Source organism: Lontra canadensis, unplaced genomic scaffold (assembly GCF_010015895.1).
Source record: "Lontra canadensis isolate GAN:19392208 unplaced genomic scaffold, GSC_riverotter_1.0 scaffold57, whole genome shotgun sequence".
Taxonomy (NCBI): domain Eukaryota; kingdom Metazoa; phylum Chordata; class Mammalia; order Carnivora; family Mustelidae; genus Lontra; species Lontra canadensis.
In genome coordinates this window covers 12,027,202-12,046,735 of record NW_022631051.1, presented here as the reverse complement: position 1 = coordinate 12,046,735, position 19,534 = coordinate 12,027,202, and the positions used below count along the sequence as shown (strand labels likewise).

The 19,534-nt window shown below is 52.4% G+C and overlaps 1 protein-coding gene across 3 annotated transcripts; it reads right to left on the bottom strand.

The window, feature by feature from the left end:
* Positions 1-1,289: 1,289 nt before the first annotated feature.
* On the bottom strand, positions 1,290-18,328 carry SLC2A11 (solute carrier family 2 member 11). Of its 3 annotated transcripts, XM_032876013.1 has the most exons (12): positions 18,218-18,328; positions 13,854-13,952; positions 11,684-11,847; positions 9,309-9,433; positions 8,400-8,526; positions 7,793-7,941; positions 3,450-3,637; positions 3,263-3,373; positions 2,387-2,488; positions 2,213-2,288; positions 1,831-1,958; positions 1,290-1,604 (listed from the first exon to the last, which is right to left on the bottom strand). In XM_032876013.1, the coding sequence occupies exons 1-12, from the start codon at positions 18,236-18,238 to the stop codon at positions 1,404-1,406; spliced, it is 1,491 nt and encodes a 496-aa protein (XP_032731904.1). In that variant the 5' UTR covers positions 18,239-18,328; the 3' UTR covers positions 1,290-1,403. The 3 variants fall into 3 exon arrangements, with proteins under 3 accessions (XP_032731904.1, XP_032731902.1, XP_032731903.1); XM_032876011.1 differs by lacking the exon at positions 9,309-9,433 and having other exon boundaries at positions 11,688-11,847; XM_032876012.1 differs by lacking the exon at positions 9,309-9,433 and having other exon boundaries at positions 1,290-1,520; positions 11,688-11,847.
* Between the last annotated feature and the right edge of the window lie 1,206 nt (positions 18,329-19,534).

The following is a 19,534-nucleotide window of genomic DNA, read 5'->3' as shown; positions in this document are numbered from 1 at the left end:
AGCCCAAAATGTCCATCAACAGGGAAATGGTAAACAAGTTATCATACAGTGAAATACTGCTCAGCAACACAAAAGAATAATATAATACATGTGACAACTTGCATGAAGCTCAGAAACTATTGGGAGCAAAGCCAGACACAAATGCATACATATAGTATGGAATGACATCAAACTCTAAAAAAAAAAATTAAATGTGACCTATCATGGCAGATGGCATGTCACTGGTTGCCTGGGTCTGCATGTGGGGGGGCGTACGGATGACAAAGGGGAAGATTTTGGGGTGATGTGAATGTCCCACTTTGATTGTAGTGGTGGTTTTATAATGTATGCCCCCCCCCTTTTTTTTTTTAAGAGGTGGAGGTTGGGGAGGGGTGGAGGCAGAGAGAATCCCAAGCAGGCTCCAAGCCCAGTGTGGAGTCTGACATGGGGCTCGATCTCACAAACCTGAGATTGTGACCTGAGCTGAAATCAAGAGTTGGATGCTTACCTAGCTGAACCACACAGGTGCCCCAAGATTTTATTTTTAAGTAATCTCTACACCCAACACGGGTCTTAAACTTAACCCTGAGATCAAGAGTCACGTGTTCTACCAACGGAGACAGCCAGGCACCCCCAGAAAATTTTTTTCTGACAGCCCTCCTCAAACTAGGTCAAGCTCCCTAGTCTGTACACACTTTATTTATTTATTTTTAAAGAATTTATTTATTTATTTGACAGACAGAGATCAGAGGCAGGCAGAGAGGCAGGCAGAGAGAGAGGAAGGGAAGCAGGTTCCCCATTGAGCAAGAGAGCCCGACGTGGGGCTTGATCCCAGGACCCTGAGATCATGACCTGAGCCGAAGGCAGAGGCTTTAACCCACTGAGCCACCCAGGTGCCCCTGTACACACTTTATAATCTGCATTTTCTGTCACTGCATTTCCCGGAGTTTGTGATCCTTTTTGTTGGTTTCCTCTAGACAGGAAGCTTACCAGCAGGTCCTGATGCCACCTCTCTTGGCTCACCATGGATTGCTAAGCCCTCAGCACCATGGCTGTAAGCAGTAGGTGTTTAATAAGCACTCATGTTATGGGTGCTTATTCCTTCTTGGCTCAGTGGGTTAAGCCTCTACCTTCCACTCATGTCATGATTCCAGGGTCCTGGGATTGAGCCCTGCATCAGGATCTCTGCTCAGCAAGGAGTCTGCTTCCCCCTCTCTCTCTGCCTGCCTCTCTGCCTACTTGTGATTTCTCTCTCTCTCTGTCAAATAAATAAATAAATAATCTTTTAAAAATAAAAAATTTAAAAAAAGCACTCATTAGACAAATGAACACAGGAACTAGGGAATGCAGGGGGCCAGGACCCTTGGCAGGAAGCAAAGGAGACAGCAACAGCTGAATCTGGGCCCCCACCATACCTAACAGTGCTACAGCTCTGTGGACAAGATGACTTCTGGGCCCGTCCACTTGGGGCCCTGGCTGTGCCAGGGGAAGTTGAGTCTGTGCAGTTCCTCGGAGATCTCCAGGAAGGTCTTGCCTTTGGTCTCAGGGAGAAAGAAGCCAGTATAGATGGCCCCACAGACACAGAAGGCGAGGAAAGGCATATAGAGAAAGTGGGACAAGCCCTCCTGCAGGTGTGGAGAGACCCAGAGACCTGCTGTGGCCCAGTTCAGCCGCCAGACAGAAGGCCTCATGACAGGTGGTGTTGAGAGATCCGTCCCTCTTGGTTCAGATGAGTCCCAACCCCACCAGCCTCCTGGTGGAGGATGGAGACCTCCAGCAGGGGCTCTGCTGCTGACAGAGGTAAAACCTAAAACAGGGTCCCAGTGTTTGGGGGAGACAGGGGAGGCCTACCTTGATGAAGGGAAACCCCAGCCCGACCAGGAAGAGCAAGGTCCACACGAGCGCGCCACCAACCATATAGGCAGCAGGCCTGGCCTTCTGGTCAAACAGCTCTGTGGCCAGGATCACTGTCACTCCGGCTAGAAGGAGGAGCAGGGACAGGGGGCTGCCAGCCAGAGCTTCCAGCCCAGCCTTCCCCCAACCTTGTCCCTGACATGGGAGTGGGGACCCCTCGTCCTCTTCTCTGGCCATTCCCTCCCAGAAGCCTCAGCGCAGGTAGGCTGGGGGGAGGGGCATGCAGGTGACACACAGCATTCACAACCACCTGTCACGAACACAGACAATTGAGTTCCTTCTGCAATGCCAAAGCCTGGTGTTCCTTGGGCTCACTCACCGGGGCCAATGCCAAAGCTGAGGACGAAGGCAAAAATGCAGGACATGGCCAGGTAGGGCATCCAGGAGAAGGAGCTCTGTAGTAAAGGGGCAGAGGGGGTGCAGTGAGGTGGAGATCAGGCTGTCCCAAGTTGCAACACTCATGCCCTCTCCATCCCCACCCCACACCAGCTACCTGCAGGCATAGGGCCACAGTGAAAATACTTCCCCAGCAGGTCATCAGGCAGTACCCTCCTATCAGCAGCACACGGCGGCCTGACCTCTCGATCAGCACACACTGCAAAGGAAGGGAGCCCTGGTCACTGACCCCTGCACTGGAAGCATACTTCCCTTGGTTTAAGGGAGGGCAGTGGGAAGCTGGTGGGAAGGGGGGACTGTTAGGAGCTGTTGATTGCTTCAGGAGATTAAGACATTAATTTTTTAAGATTTTTGAGAGAGTGTGAGTGAGCAAGCGAGAGAGCATGAGCAGTGGGGAGGGGCAGAGGGAGAGGGAGAAGCAGGTTTCCTGCTGAGCAGGAAGCCCAATACAGGGCTCAACCCCAGGACCCTGAAATTACCATCAGATTGGAAGACAGAAGCTCAAGTGGCTGAGGCATCCAGGTGCCCCTATTGATTTTTTTTTTTTTTTTTTTCAGAGAGAGAGAGATCCCAAAGTGGGCAGAGGGCAGGCAAGGGGAAAGGGGAAAAGAGGGCTCGCGGTTAAGCAGAAGCCCGATGGGGGGCTTGATCCCAGGACCCTGAGATCATGACCTGAGCCGAAGGCAGGGGCTTTTACCCCATGGCCCCCCCCGGCCCCCCCCCCCCCCCGCTATTGATTTTTTAATTATTAATTTGGCCCCTCCCCTGCATTCAGTTTCCTCATCTCAAAATGGTGTGTTAAGTGCACGGTCAACAGTTGGTGTTCAATAAATGCTAGCTAAGTCGCCCCATTTGAACATAGTAACCTGGAGTGGAAAAGAGCTCAAGGTAGAGAACTTCAGTCACTCCCTCCCGCCCCGACCCCTAAAGGCTGGTAGAGGGTCAGCCCAGCCCAAGCCCATGACAAACTCACACTGAGGCAGGCCGCAAGCAGCTCGCAGCTCCCAGTCCCCAAGACTGCAAACTGGACCTTCCCCTCAGGGATCCCCGCCGCCCTGAACACTGAGGAGGCGTATGCGTACACCTGGAGACAGAGAGCAGAGGGCCAGGCTGCCAGCAGCCTGCAGTGGGGGGTGGGGGGAATGAGGCACGGTCCTCACCGAGTCGTTCCCGCAGAGCTCCACGGCACTGCCCAGCACCACGAGGCTCGTCACCTGCCTCCGCAGGCCGCGATCCTGGAACAGCTCCCATGGGCGCCGGGCGCGCTGGCCCTGGCAGGCGACCCGCTCCTCCTCCAGCTCCGCCAGCTCCCCGGCCACGTCTGCAGTGCCCCGCAGCCGCTGCAGGGCTGGGGCAAGGGTAGAGGGCGCTGAGCCCCACCAGTCCCTCTTTGGTCCCCCACGGTGAGCTTCCACCCCCAACTCCGTTCATCCTCTCCCCCGGCCCTCTGATCATATGGCGATGATCTTCCCCTTTCCCTGTCATTTCAGGGCATCACGGACCAAAATAGGCTTTAGGAGCTCGGGGTTCTGCAGAGACATCAGACTGGACACAACTGCAGCAGATTGCCATTACCCAATGTCCCCAGTTCTCCATCCTTCCCTGCATCCAGGCCCTCTGCAGCGGCCCCAGCCAAAAGGGCAAGTACTTATTCCGCCCCTTGACACTGAGCTGTGTCATATGACTTGCTCTGGCCAATAGAATGAGGTTGTAGGGAGGGTATGCAAATTCCAGCCCAAGCCTTAAGAGACCTTGCTCATTTCTCCTGCTCTTCTACCACCATCATAAGAAGGTGTGGCGGGGCTAGCCCACTGGTCCCAGGAAGAGCAGAGATGGCCCAGCTGGGACCCTCCTAAATTAGCCAATGCCCAGCAGACTGTGTGAGCGACCAAGACCCGCAGAGCCACCAGCCAGGTGCAGACATCAGCCAACCCCAGGGAACTCAGAAGCTTCAACTAAGGGATTGCTTCTTTGGCTTGCCACTGAGGTATGATTAATAGGCAGCAACAGAAAACTGATGAATTAATTAACAGGTGCAGGTGCTACCATACTAGGACCTGTAATCTATGGTACAATTCCAATACCAGGCAGAGATGGAGAGGAGGCTGGAAAAATGGACACCTGGGTGGGTAGGAAGGGCAGTATTGTAGAAAAAGGAAAACAGATCTCATGAACTCCTGGGCTCTAGGGAAGAGATCCTTATGTGGTGAAAGCATGAACTGATTGCTTTTCACTGATTATTCTAAGCTTATTGTAAGAAAAACATGAGGGACACCTGGGAGGCTCAGCCAGTTAAGTGTCTGCCTTTGGCTCAGATCATGATCTAGCCTGGGATCGAGCCCCTCATCAGGTTCTCTTGCTCATCAGGAAGCCAGCTTCTCTCTCTCTGCTTGCCAAACCCCCTGCTGGTGCTCTCTGTGTCTATCAAATAAATCAATAAAACCTTAAAAAAAAAAAGAGAGAGAAAGAAAAACATGACCTCAAAAAGACCTTCAGAGAGAACAAGATTTAATTAAATTTAATTTATTCTGGAACTCACTAGGTTGATTTAATTAAAAACAAAACAAAACAAAAAAATAAACCTTCTCATCTCCAGCCCCACCAATTAGCAAAAAGACTTCCATGTGAAGTTACAGCCTGAAAGCAAATATCAAATATCAAATCCAGGGGTGCCTGGGTGGCTCAGTTGTTAATTGTCTGCCTTCGCTCAGGTCATGATCCTAGGGTCCTCAGATTGAGCCCCACATCAAGCTCCCTGCTCTGTGGGAAGCCTGCTTCTCCCTCTCCCACATCCCCTGCTTGTGTTCTCTCTCACACTGTGTCTCTCTCTGTCAAATGAATAAATAAAACCTTTGGAAAAAAAAAAAAGGGGGACTCCTGCATGGCTCAGTGGGTTAAGCCTCTGCCTTTGGCTCAGGTCATGGTCTCAGGGTCCTGGGATTGAGCCCCGCATCAGGCTCTCTGTTCAGCAGGAAGCCTGCTTCCACCCCCCTCTCTGCCTGCCTCTCTGCCTACTTGTGATTTCTTTCTCTCTGTTAAATAAATAAATAAAATCATTTAAAAAAGAAAAAAAAAAAGATCAAATGCAGAGCCCTGTCAGTGAGCCATGAAAGGGTAATGATCAAATTAAGGGTGTGGTTTAATGCCAGTGCCTCATAAACACTCCTGGCTGGAAAAGGGGCATTTGGGGGACTTAAGGGTGTTGATCCCCAGCAGCCTACCATGCCCCAAATTCCAGTCATTCAGTCTCAAGAGGGAAGCATGTCCCAAAAAGACTTTTGGGTGTGGCTTTTGGGCACATCAATCAAATACATAGAAAAATCACATCGTTTCTGAAAGAATGATATTGACAAAAGCTCCACTACACCGGATGAAAAGGGAACGAGACAATTGGAAATGTAAAGACTTCTGTACCTCAACTTTCTAGGAGTATATTTGCAATGCCCTCTTCAGAAGGTGTCAAGGATGGATATCTCAGAGGGCAGAAGCTAGAACTAGGGGACACCACGGCCTCAAAGCCCCTCCCAGGCGACAGAGCCAGGACTTGATCATGGAACATTCCCTACCTGCAAAGCAGGGAGATCTGGCAGCATTTTCCGAGGGGCACCTTAGCGTTAAGGACCAGTGACTGCTTGACTCCTCCTCTTTAAAATGAGGGTTAGGGGTGCCTGGGTGGCTCGGTGGGTTAAGCCACTACCTTTGGCTCCGGTCATGATCTCAGGGTCCTGAGATCAAGCCCTGCATTGGGCTCTTTGCTCAGCGTGGAGCCTGCTTCTCTCTCTCTCTGGCTGCCTCTCTGCCTACTTGCGATCTTTCTCCATCAAATAAATAAGTAAAATCTTTAAAAAAAAAAAAAAAGGAAATGAGGGTTAGTTCTGGTTATACTGTCCTACTTTCACCATTGTGTGTTGAGTTCAGAGGGGCAGAAGACTTGTGTTCTTAGTTCCTAGGTCTCTGGATCAAGAGAAGCCACACAGAGACTTGATGTGATCTTCAGATCCTGGACTGCAAGACGGGTGCCATGACTGGGTGAGACCAGGGGTCCTGGCTGACTCTGAGCATGTTTCGCCTAGGGGAAGGATATCAGTAATAGCTGTGATCACAATGGCGAGCTGAGAAGGTGCATGAGTGGGCCCTGGTCCTCAGCTTTCTCTAAATGGACGGCCTTTGCCATGTGAGAGGATAGGCCATTGATCTCCGCATCCCTTGACTTTGGATTCAATGACATGGCTGATGGGCTGTTCACGGGCATGGGGAGCACAGATGTGCAAAATACTCGTGCAACTAGATCTGCTTTCTTGGTCCTCTGCCATCACTGTAATAAGAACATTCCCGGGGCGCCTGGGTGGCTCAAGTCATGATCCGGGGTCCTGGGATCGAGCCTGCATCGGGCTCCCTGCTCAGCAGGAGGCCTGCTTCTCCCTCTCCCACTCCCCCTGCTTGTGTTACCTCTCTAGCTGTCTCTCTCTGTCAATTAATTAAATAAATAAATCTTAAAAAAAAAAAAAAAGAGAGAATGAGAGAGAGAACATTCCCAGGCAGGCCCACTGGTACCAAGAGAGAGGAGAGAGGCGTGTGCGGCAGAACTGAACGGGCTCCGGCCTGGACCAGCCTGGACTGGCTCATCGGCCGATTCCCAGACAGTAAGAGCTGCAGGCTGAGATCAGCAGTCATGCAGCCTGCCCAGTAAGTAAATGAGTAGAAGACGCCCTAATGGATTATGTTAAGCCAGAGACTTTTGGTATTGTTTTTGGGCATTATTATCATGGCTGTAGCTAATGAATCAGTCCATCAGCACCCAGGTGACACAGTGTTTCATCCTGCAAATGCGGTAGAGGGAAGGGCTCTCCATTGGCACCATCCCGCTGTTCCTAGATGTCAGGGGTGGGGTCTACTCTGTCCTGCAGCCTTGGCACTTCGGACAGCCCCTTGGTAAAGAGTTTTTTTGTTTGTTTGTTTTTTAAGAGATTTTATTTATTTATTTGAGAGAGGGAGCGAGCATGGCGGGGAGGAGCAGAGGGAGAGGGAGAAGCAGACTCCCCGTTGAGTGCAGAGTCAGAGGCTGGCTCTATCCCAGGACCCTGAGATCATGACCTGAGCTGAAGGCAGATGCTTAACTGACTGAGCCACCCAGGTGCCCTGATAAAGAGATTTGAAGATGGGCATCTGGGGGGCTCAGTCAGTTAAGCGTCTGCCTTCAGCTCGGGTCATGATCTCAGGGTTCTTGGATCAAGCCCACATGGGACTAGCTGCTCACAGGGGAGCCTGCTTCTCCCTCTCCCTCTGCCCCTCCTCCCCACTTGTGCCCTATTTCTCTTTGTCTCAAATAAATAAATAATATCTTAAAAAAAAAAAAAGACTTTTGAAGAGATGGGTGGATGGCACAAAAGTGAAGGACAGCTTTTTCCTGATAAGGGAAACCCAAGAAATGGGGATTCACATGCTCTGGACAGATGTGTCCCTGTGTAATGGGTGGTCTGGGGACCTGAGGTCAGGGACTCACCTGCCAGGCAGGCCTCAGTGTCTCCACGGTCAATGAGTAGGTAGCGTGAGCTCTCAGGGAGCAGAGGGAGGGAGGCAAGCTGGAGCAGCCCAGGCACCAGGCAGCTGGCCAGCAGCAGGGGCCAGGCCCCTGGGTCACCCAGAAGCTCCCTGGGGAGGCAGAAGAGAGGAGGGACCAGGTGCTTCCTTGCCAGGGCCCTGCACACTTGCCCCGTAACCCCCCACCCCCACCCCAGTCCCCTGCCTGTCCGCCCTCTCAAGGGCAGAGGACCTGTATTGCTCTTTGCTTCTTTCTAACCAGCTCTGGGTCTGGACACCAAGATCCCTCCCATCCTAGGTAGGATCCCAGAATAAGGCAGGGCCACGGCCCCACCTTATCCATAGTGACTCCTCTTCCCAGTCTTTCCAAACCACACTTCAGGTGGTTTGACTAATACCCGTTTTGTGTATCGGCCAGATGGGTGTGGACAGGATTTCAGTACAAAGAGGATTTCTTAATTCAAAGAAGCAATGCCTTAATACACTTAGTGGATTGAAGAGAAATTTAGGCGAGGGCTTTTTCTGGCATCCCTCAAACCACTCAGGGCACAGGGAGACGGGGTGTTTACCTGAGTCCGACCACCTGACCAATCACGATCCCCAGGGCGAAGATGGCTGGGGTCATGGCCACGGCTCCTCGGAATTCCTTGGGAGCACTTTCCCCCAGGTACATGGGCTGGACATTCATGCTCAAGCCTAGACGTGTGCATAACCACAGAGTTTCAGAGTACTTTCTTTCCCAGGAATAGATAACTAACACAGACAGAGACCCCTGGCTGTGTAAACAGTAGTAAGTCAAGAGGGGATTTGCTGATGGCTGTCTCTAAAAACCCAGGTAGGGCGCCAGGGTGGCTCAGTGGGTTAAGTGTCTGCCTTCGGCTCAGATCATGATCCCAGGGTCCTGGGATTGAGTTTGGCATTGGGCTCCCTGCTCATCGGGAAGCCTGCTTTCCCCTCTCCCACTGCCACTGCTTGTGTTCCCTCTCTCACTATGTCTCTCTCTGTCAAATAAATAAAGTCTTTGGGGTGGGGGGAAAGCCCAGGTAAATATGCTTCCACACATGACAAGCCCGAGAAACTGAGGAGCCCCTAACAGGCTACTCTGCCTCCACAGGGACGATCTGAGAACTCATCCTGATATCTTTGTACCTTAGCTTGCCAGGAAGCTCCTGGATTATAGTGTGGCTCAAATATGGGACCTCTGTTAGCACAGGCTTGGGGATGTTCGTATTCACAGCCCTGTACAACTTTTCCAGCTTTCAATGTCCACTTTAAGGGTCCAGTTATATGAGCCTTTTGAGATAAACCATCTTGCAAAATAATCATTTTGCAAAAGGAGAGGTGGGAGTGAAGGAAAAGTGTGAAGAAAGAGAATGCATGAATGGATGAAATTAATCAAGAGAACACAAACGAATAAATGGGCTACATGACTGAGTAGGAATAGGGAGGCAGGATGGGCTGCCCGCCCCCCTCAATACCTGCACTGACTCCCATGAGCAGCCTGCCCAGCATGATCATCTCAAAGGAGCCTGCTTGGCAGCTGAAGCCAAACAAGGTGGCTGCGGCCACCACAAAGACATTATTCACCAGGAGGGACTTCTTCCTGAGGGGAAGTGGAACACAGGCAAGAGAGGCTCAGGTTCAGTCTGGGGGAGGGGGGCTCTCCCCAGGGACCCTTCTTTGCAGCTCCAGCTGGCCCCAATCAGACCTGTGTGTGCGCATGTATGACCTGCGTCAAGAAGTCTAAGCTAGGGTCATCTGGGTGGCTCAGTCATTAAGCTTCTGTCTTCGGCTCAGGTCATGATCCCAGAGTTCTGGGATCGAGCCCCACATCAGTCTCCCTGCTCAGCAGGAAGCCTGCTTCCCCCTCTCCCTTGCTGTGTCTGTCAAATAAATAAAATCTTTAAAAAAAAAAAAAAGAGTCTAAGCTACACAGACGGAAATGCCCGCTAGCCAGTGTGCCTAGGACCATACGAGGTGTGCCTTGAAGGGCATACTCCCACACCCCTCTCCCGACATACTCCAAGTGACTGTCCTTTCTGTCTACACCACAGCTTGAAATGACAGTATTTTCAGAGGAAGCATCGCTTTCCTCCCACTCTTCTGTAAGATGAGGGGCCTGATCTCTGATTTCTCCGACTCAATCAAACCATAGAGAAGAAGAGCTGGGACTTTCAGAGTAAGGGAAGAGACACCTGGAAAGCCAAGTACTGTCCTCTCACATTTTCTCCCATGTATTATAGTCACTTCTCAGAACTTTCAGGATGGCAGGGTGGCCCATGGCTAGTTCAGTGGGACAGTCTGCAGCCCGGGGAGTGGCCACTAGAAATGTCAGCGGCTTAACTGTGCCAAAGCATCGACTCTGGGATTCCTGATACTGAGCGCGGAAGTGCTGTCACGCAGAGTACTCGGGAGAGCCCGCTTCTGCCGGGGAAGCTGGATCCTAGAGGAGGCCAGTGTTCTGCTCAAAGCCAGCAGCACATTGGCGAGGGAATAAGAACTAATCTAGATTGCCTGGGTCTAGAGAATAGAGAATGGCACAGATTATAGCAAAGTTGGTCCGCGGGTGACTCCTGCTGAAAACCAGATACGGTTTCCTTGGTGCTGTAAATTAATAAAGTACTTTGGGGGTGGGGTATTTATTTGGTAAATGCATTTTGCTCCATTTCCATACACAGACAACACGGAAAACGTCTGGCTTTCCCTAGCAGGGGCAGAATTACACCTTTACTGACCTGCCTGAGGATAGAGCAGCTCCCCACCTCAGCCACAGTCCCTTCCATGGGGCATCTTGCTGGCCCACTTCTCTGATGATTTTACACTGAAAGGACGGGGACAATGAGCACCAGAAGAGTCCACTGTCTTTTAAGGCACAAGCATGTCAAAGACCAGAAGTTTCAAGCTGCCGCATCAGGGAAGTTCCCAAGGCTCGCTGGACTAACGCCCATCAGCCTATTTCCTCCAAAGGGCATGAGAAATCACTGCCCTCCCTCTAAGAAGGATGAGCAACTCTCAGAGAGCTCGTTCCCATTTTGGAGAGAGAGCACGGACCACCCTGGGTGTCATGCTCTCGCACACAAACCAGGTGATTTGAAAACCTGGCGGCTTTGAGGGGAGCTCGAACACAGACAGTACGCAGACAGTGTTCTCTAGTGGGTCCACGCGAAGTGCAAAGCGCTCTGCCACTCGCCCCTTTAGACCTAGGAGAGCCTACGGTGCTCCAAGTGACTGCGGCGGGTGTCTAAAAGGAGAGTCAGGGCAAGACCTAGAGTTTTGGAGCAAAGCCACTCTCCTTCAGTGAATTATCATCCTCTTAATTAGACATAACCTTGGACTTGTCAGTAGTGCCTACACCAGACTCTGGGACCCCTTGTGGCCGTGTATCCATCACACATTGTGTCCCATAGGACAATCCTTCGCTAAGGTAGGGTGTGCCTAGTAGCACTTAGTCACTATTTCAGTGATGCCCCATGTGAGCCCCAAAGATTTACATGAGCAAGTTACTCATGTCGGCATGCCTACTTGACCACTCTGCCTACTTGACCATTCTGCCGACCTTCTCCCAAGTCACCCCAGGGGTCAGAGCTAATTCCTTCTCTTTTGCAGAAAGAGCCTAAATTTACCAGCAGACATGGAACAAGACGCCAGGAATCCTCCCTCCCTCAGAGCACAAGGCTCCTCCTTCTACCAAATCGGCTTGGAAATGTGACTCTGTGATGAAACTTCTGTCAGGGTAGGAGGCTGGGGCGGTTGAGCAGGCCTGGGCCTGGGCCCCTAGGGGCTCTTCCTTTTCCCACATTCCTCAGCCTACAGACTGGGGAATCCCCTTATCAAGGGTACACACAGAAAGCACTTACCTTCCAGCAGGACAGCCAGGGGCCCGGCAAGCAAGGCTCCAAAGAGGCCCCCCAGGGGGTACAGAGACACAATGAGGGACCACACAAACAGAACCAGGTGGTCGGACAGTGGCCGGCCGGTCCGCAGCCACCATGTCTCGTTGATGGATTCCTGAATGGGCTGTGGACAGAGATGCCAGTCCGCCTCCAGGAACAGGCCCGACAGGCTAGCCCTTCTCCCAGACAGGGCTCTGCCTCTCCCGAGCAGGCACCCAGGCTTCCTCCAGCCATATTGCTCCCTGGCTATGGGGGCAGGGACGGAGTCTCCGGAGCTCCTAGTCTGTGAGTGCGCCCGGCAGGTCTCCTTCACATATGTCTCTGGGAGCCTAGTGCTAGCCGGTCTCCGTCTGCCCCACGGAGTCCGCGATCACCCCCCTGGGGCCCTGGCTTTCAGCCCAAGAACCCAACCTCAGGGCTCGCATCAGTGGGCCCCTAGCTGACTGGCTTTCTGTGGGACTTGGCCAATGGTGAGCACCAGTAGGACATGAGAGAGAGGTGGGGGGTGCCTGTGTCCAGGTCACCTCAGGCTGGGGGGGTCCCTTCAGGCCAGCTGTGACACTCAATCAAACGTCACCACTCCTCTCAAGAGGTCCTATGCCACACGTCTCTTTCCTTCCAGTTTCGGTTACTGCTCCTTCCACGTGTCCGTTTGCGGGCAGGCGTGGTAATGACTCTGGTGTCACTGAGCTCTCCTTAGTCTTGCGTGCTCTCTGCCACACTCAATCTGTAAATCGTCCCTTGTGGCATCTAAACCTACCTGACTTATCTGGACTGTGCCACCTGCTTCCTGGGGACCCCAACTTTGATGGCCCTTAGAGGTATTCTGTTAGATACACGTCACTCTGTTTGCTGTTTACACTCTAAATTAGGCCCAGGGAGGTGAAAGGACTTGCTCATGGCTTTAGCCACAGGTCAGAGCTGTAGAGGGTGGTCAGGACACCCCAGTCCCTCACCCCCAGAGCTGCAGTTCTAGCTAAGTGAACAGAGGCCACAGGATGAGGAATGACTGCACTTGGGCAAGTCTCAAACACATTTAAGGGTCTGACTGGTCTCAGGCCTCCCAGCAGGATGTGAGGGAGGACGTGGGGAGGGCAGCGGATGGAGGGGTTGGACCAGCTCCCCTCGGCTCAGGCTAGCTCAGGGTAATGGGTGTCAGCCTGGTGCCTGTCAGGTCCCTCTGGGGGAAGGACCGTCTAGGAGAGCTAGGAACCAAGCCCAGCCTCTCCTGCCCTTGGCTGGAAATCCATTTGGTGGATTAGGAGTCTCTGAGGCCAAGAAAGTCCCTTGGGCCAGGTCGATACCATGCGCTGGGGGCACAAGGACGACTCAGACACTGAGAGCAAACCAGCGGGAGGATGAGATGGGCCCCACACGACCGGCACACAACCTGAGTGGGGACAGCCTGCTCTAAGGGCTGGGGAGGGAGGGGCAACTTCCACCTGGGGTTGGGGGGTGCTGTTGAAGGAAGGTTTCAGGATGGTGATGGTGTTTGGGTGGTCCTTGAGGGGCTTCTGCAGCAAGCAAAAGAGGCTTAGAGGGCTGTGTGCATTTGGGGACCCGCATTTAAATTGCTTTGCTAGTGGGGTTCAGGGAATGAAGGCAGGGGACGGGTAGACAGGTTCTGATCTAAGGAGGCTTTGAATTTCAGGTGGATGAGTCTGTTCTTATTCCTATAGGCATTGGAGAGCCACAGAATGTTTCTGGGCAGGGGAGTGGCTTGGTCAAACTTTCGAGGCCAGTGAGGAGGCAAAGCCAGGGGTCCAGGAAGGAGAGACAGGGTCTGAACTGGAGTCATGGCAGAGACACAGGGAGAAATGGCTAGCAAGAGGTAGTTAGGAAGGGCTCGGTATTTGGGGGCAAGGGGCAGAGTCAAGGCTGGTCCCCCACTAGGCAGACAGTAGAGATATCCACTGACATCCGAGACCCAGGAGGACATACAGGTTCAAGGGAGGATGTAGAGCTGGGTTTGAACCTGCATCTGTAGGACCTGTGGGCCATCTCAGTGAAGGTAGATGCGTGGGGGGAAAGCTCCACAAAGTGGATGCTGGCCTGAACCCCACAGCAGGCAACTGTTAGCCTTCCCCCGCACCTACTGGGATAGGAATGGCGGGCACAGAAAATACATACCAAAGTTGGGGCATTGATGATGGAGAGATTGTAGCCAAATTGAAAAGTCCCACCAATGCCAGCCGCACAGGTGGTCAGGAGCAGGACCCTGCCCTGAATCTGAGGAGAGAGGGAAGGATACAGAGTGACTTTTAATAGCCTCCACCTCCCTCCCAGGGCTGCAACCTGCCAATCACGGCACTGCAATCTAGTTCAACTATGCAGTGATGTTTCCACTTTGCAGATAAGCCAACTGAGGCAAAGAGAGGAGGGGTTACTTAGGTCACGTGGTTGGCAGGTTGAGGAACCCCAGTATCTGCTCTCGAGTTCCAGGCCTCACTGCCCCCTCATCCTCCACCCTCTCCCCCATCAGCATCTTCCCAAAATAGACAACAGGTCTGTGGCCCTCTGTGCCAGGCTGTCCCTGGGAAGGCCTGCCTGCTGTTGTTCTGGGGCACAATGCTCTGAGCTGGGGCCCCAGGAGAGTGAGGCTCTGCCCCTAGCAGGACTAGAGCTCCCCAGCCCCAGTGGCTGACCCTAGCAAAACATTCTCCAACAGAGAGGCTGCACCTCCTTCTCTCACTTGCCAGCCTGTTTCATAGTAAGGCTAACAGAAGGGCCGCATGGATCTGTATGTGTGGGGACTTGTGGGGCATATGAAGTAGCAGAGAGTAGCCACAACTGGTGGCCCTGCTTGGGTCCTGCTGCCAACTCTGCCCCTCCTCCCTTGTCCTCTCTGGGTCACTTCTTTACTGGACCTGGAGATGATCATGCCTACCTCCAGGGTGGGGGATAGGCAGCCAATGTACACATGTGCCACACACACTTGGTACAACAGAGGACAGTTTTCATCCCCATGCAACACCCTTGAAGATGGAGAGAGAACTCTCCAGAGCACCCAGCCATGAGAGCTCAATGCTAAGGTCCTGTCCCCTTAGGTCAGTATATTTTTTAGGGATGCTCAATTTTTTTTTAAAAGACTTTATTTATTTTTGTGTATGTATGAGAGAGCACAAGCAGGGGGAGCAGCAGTCAGAGGGAGAAGCAGGCTCCCTGCTGAGCAAGGACCCCCCCCCCCCCAACTGGGGACTCAATCCCAGGACTCTGGGATCATGACCTGAGCCGAAGGCAGCGGCTCAACCAACTGAGCCACCCAGACGTCCCCCTCTTCTAGTTTTTAATGACAAAACAACATGCTTATTAAAATGCTCGAAAATTTAGTATATGCTGAAAGTTCTCCACTGACCCAAAGGCACAGCATTGAACTGCTCCTCTCAGATACTTTCCTAGGCATGCACAAAGTAGTTGACTACACAAAAATCAAATCATTGATCTTTTCCTAGTAAATCATACTGCCTGTCTTGTTCTAGCAGATCACCCTACAAATCTGAAATCCTACAAGACAAATGTATGATTTTTTAAGTACTTTCATACCGGTTTCATGGCGGAAGGATGTTTGGCTGAAGATTTTCCAAAGAACTTCCAGAACCTGACGACTATTTATTCGTTTTATCAAACACCCAGTGCCTGTCCCAGCTAGGAACGGTGCTAGGGAGCTGACCCAGCTGGGTAAAAACTGATGTGCTTTCTCCATTTGGTGAGCTATTGTGCTGGCAACGGGGAGGCTGAGGAAGGGGCTCTGGAGCGCAGGATCTTGTCAAAGATCTTGCCACAGGTCTAGAGACCTGTGGCACAGGTCCATCGGAGGTCCATTGGAGGACCTGCCCACAGTTCCCTAAGGCCTAAATAACTTCCTTTTGGAAGCCGGAAGAGGGAGCCAGGTGAGGGCCCAGGACTCCATCTCACTGGAGTCACATTGACGCTCCATGTGGGCTGCATGGAGGCGAATGGTCCACTTAGAAGATCTGCAGGGAGCAGCAAGAGGGGGGTGCCTGGGTGGCTCCATCGGTTCAGCTCAGGTCATGATCCGAGGGTCCTGGGATCAAGCCCCTGCTCAGCAAGGAGCCTGCTTCTCCCTTTCCCTCTCCCTCTGCCTGCTGCTCCTCCTGCTCGTGCTCTCTCTCCCTCTGTCAAGTAAATAAATAAAATCTTAAAAAAAAAAAAAAAGGAAGCAGCAAGAGGTGGCTGGCTCAGTTGGAATAAGATGTGACTCTTGATTTCAGGGTCAGGGTTTGAGTCCCATGTTGAGTGCAGACATTAGTAAAAAATAATAATAATAATAACCCCCTCCCCCCAAAAGAGAGAGAGACACATACACACATACACAAAGCCCATGGGGCAGAAAATGTTGGCAGGTCTCCAAGATAGCAGTTAATCTTTTTTAAAGATTTATTGATTTAAGAGAGAATGAGAGAATGAACCAGAGGGACAGAGGGAGAGAGAATCTCAAGCAGATTCCATGCTGCACATAAGCCCCATGCAGGGCTCGATCTCAGGACCCTGAGATCAGAACCTGAGCAGAAACCAAGAGTCAGAAGCTTAACTGCACCGTGCAACACCCTTGAAGATGGAGAGAGAACTCTCCAGAGCACCCAGCCATGAGAGCTCAATGCTAAGGTCCTGTCCCCTTAGGTCAGTATATTTTTTAGGGATGCTCAATTTTTTGAGGTAGGAAATTGATTCACCGAGATCATGCATGGAGATTGCCTAGTCCTGTGCCTGATCATGAAAAGCATGACAACATTAGCTATACCAGTGATTAACAATTCAGTGAACAGATATTTCTTGCCTCCCTAGTGTGGAAAATAAGCCAGCTGTTCCAGGTGCTACTGATATAACCATGGAACTGGCAACAGAATCCGTGACCTCACAGAGCCTTCCTTCCATCGGAGGAAGACCAGCAATGACATAATGAACAAGGAAAACACAAAGTATGTCAGCTGGTGTAAAGCAGAGATAAAGCAGGGAAGGGTGTGAGGGAGTGTTTGGAGCGTGTGGTCTGAGAATAGGCCCTGTGAAGGTGACATCTGCACAAGGACTTGAAGGACACGGGGGAATGTGCCATGCAGGTATCTGAAGGAAATTAGTGCAGGCTGGCAGAGGAGTGGGAGGACTGGAGCTCTGGGGAAGAGGATAGGGGAACCCAAAGATGGGTGGTGGGTGGCGTGGATGTTCTCTTCTGGCTGCCCCCACTTCTCTGTGAAGCAGAACATCAGGACAGGGCTCAGAGGGAGCGTGGAGGAGGAAATGAAGGTTGGGGATGTGGCGAGGGTGGGAAACAGTCGCGGGAGGGGGTGAGGCGACCAGGACTGCAGTGCCCAAGGGCTGCTGTCTCTGCGGGCATGTCCGACCCACCAGAGGACTCCAGAACAACGTGGGAAGCACGAGGGCTGCTCGCGTGGGATGCTGCCCAGCCACAGTTCTGCAGACAGGTGACCCCATGCACCGCTGCACTGGCCCCCTGGCCATTCCTGCACGCGACCTCCAGCTTATGCTCCTCGGAGCCCAGCACCTAACTCCACTGGACAAGCAAGCACCAACTACTTTTATACACGGACTCCTCCGCTAAGCCTTCTAGAGGGGCTGCGCCGGTGCATTAACGCCGGTCTGCTATCCCTCCCAAACACCGGGGCCGGGCGTGTTTCGGAATTCAGAACTTTCCCGATCGCAGGACGGCATCGAGCACGTACACACTTCTCTAGCATTCGCTACAACATCGAGTCTGCCATTCAGAACTGCCCCTGCCGTAACCGGGCGCCCCGACGCTCAAGCGCGCGGAACAGAGGGAGGGATCTTTGCTGCAGGACCCCAGAAACGTTGGGGAAGCGCATGCGCAGTGGGCGTGGTAGACGCGCTTGCCACCTCAGAGGCCTTAAGCGGATGCGATGCACAAGCGCTGTGGGTGTTGAGGGCAGTTGAGTGAGCGAAAGACTCGCGCAAAGCGTGCCTCTGGGCAGAGCGCGCGCCCTAGACACCTGCGCAGGCGCAGAGGGCGGTTACAGGGTGTGAGGCGCTTCAGACCGTCACCGGGGAACGAGATCCAACAGGGCCGGTGGTGTTCTTCCTCCATCCTTTGAGGCTGAAAAGCCACACACTCCTTGGTCGGCCGAGCCTGGGGCCCGTCTCTGCAAACCGGAAGGGAACTGTGGTCCGAGGTCACCATGGCCTACGCCTTGCAGTTGCCCCGGGAAGTCCCAGCGACCTCCAGATTCACCCGAAACCCTGTCCTGGTCTCTCGTCCTTTTTCTTGCTGCCGCCTCCGGTGTGATGCCGGTCCCTGCCTCGTTCCCCCTTGGACCTCCGCGGCTGCCCCTCCTGGCCCCTCTCCCCTGCTTCCTTTTACCCCCAACAGCCCCCCTGCCAACCACCACGGCACAGGAGCCCCACCCTTGCTCCCACCGACGTCCCCACCCTCCCCCAATCCAGGTCCCCTCCCTTGACCCAGTGGAGGGACAGAATCAGAAGGGACTGAAGAGCAGACCCACCAGTCTCTGGAGCGCTCTCATCCGTCAGTCCTGGCAGAGCCAGTGATTTGGGTGCAGAGCGGAGAACCGGTTTGGGGTTGATGGCATGAGAGGCTGGACCTTGGAGGTGAGGAACCACAGGGTCCACTGGAGCTGGTTAATCTTTTATTTCTTTTTTTTTTTTTTTTTAAGATTTATTTATTTATTAGAGAGAGAGAGAGATCACAAGTAGGCAGAGAGGCAGGCAGAGAGGGGGTTGGGGAAGCAGGCTCCCTGCCTAGCAGAGAGCCCAATGCGGGGCTCGATCCCAGTACCCTGAGACCATGACCTGAGCCGAAGGCAGAGGCTTTAACCAACTGAGCCACCCAGGCGCCCCTAATCTTTTATTTCTCAGGGCTTCTCAGATCCTGCGTGGAATCCAGGACGTGGAAAAAGGCCAAACCGAGCCAGACTTGGCAAAGACACTCTTTGTGGTCATAGAAGCGTATATCCAAAAATGACCTTAGGAAGCCTTTTGAGCAAAGACTGTGTTGGGACATACACCAGAACGAAACCTGCAGTATCTTTCTTGCTCATGTCTGGTTTTTGTTTGATTTTTGCTGCTCTGAATTTAAAATAATAATAATAATTGGGGCGCCTGAGTGGCTCAGTGGGTTAAAGCCTGTGCCTTCCGCTCAGGTCATGACCTCAGAGTCCTGGGATTAGGCCCCACATCGGGCTCTCTGATCAGCAGGGAGCCTGCTTCCTCCTCTCTCTCTGCCTGCCTCTCCGCCAACTTGTAATCTCTGTCAAATAAATAAATAAAATCTTTAAAAATAATAATAATAATACATTTAAAAATTTTTTGAGAGAGAGAGAGAGAGAGAGAGGGCTCGAGCTCGAGGAGGGGCAGAGGGAGAGAATTCCAAGGAGGCTTCCAGCTCAGCACCCGCCCAACTGGGGACGCCATTGCAAGACCCTGAGATCATGACTTGAGACGAAATCCAGAGTGGTTGTTTAACTGACTGAGCCACCCAGCAGTCCCTGCTGCTCTGCTCTAAAAAAAAATTTCTAAAAACATTGGAACGTATGGGTGGCTCAATCTGTTGGGCCTCTGCCTTAGGCTCAGAGGACAATCCCAGAGTCCTGGGATCAAGCCCAAGTCCCGGCTCCCTGCTCAGCAGGGAGTCTGCTTCTCCCTGTGCTTGTGCCCTCTTTCTGACAAATAAATAAAAATCTTTTAAAAAGGTTTTTCTAAAAACATCATGCGTTATTAAGGAAAAATACAATAAAGTAGTAGCAGTTGCTAATTGCATGTGTTTTCTGCACCTGTTGCAATGATCATATGGGTTCTACTGT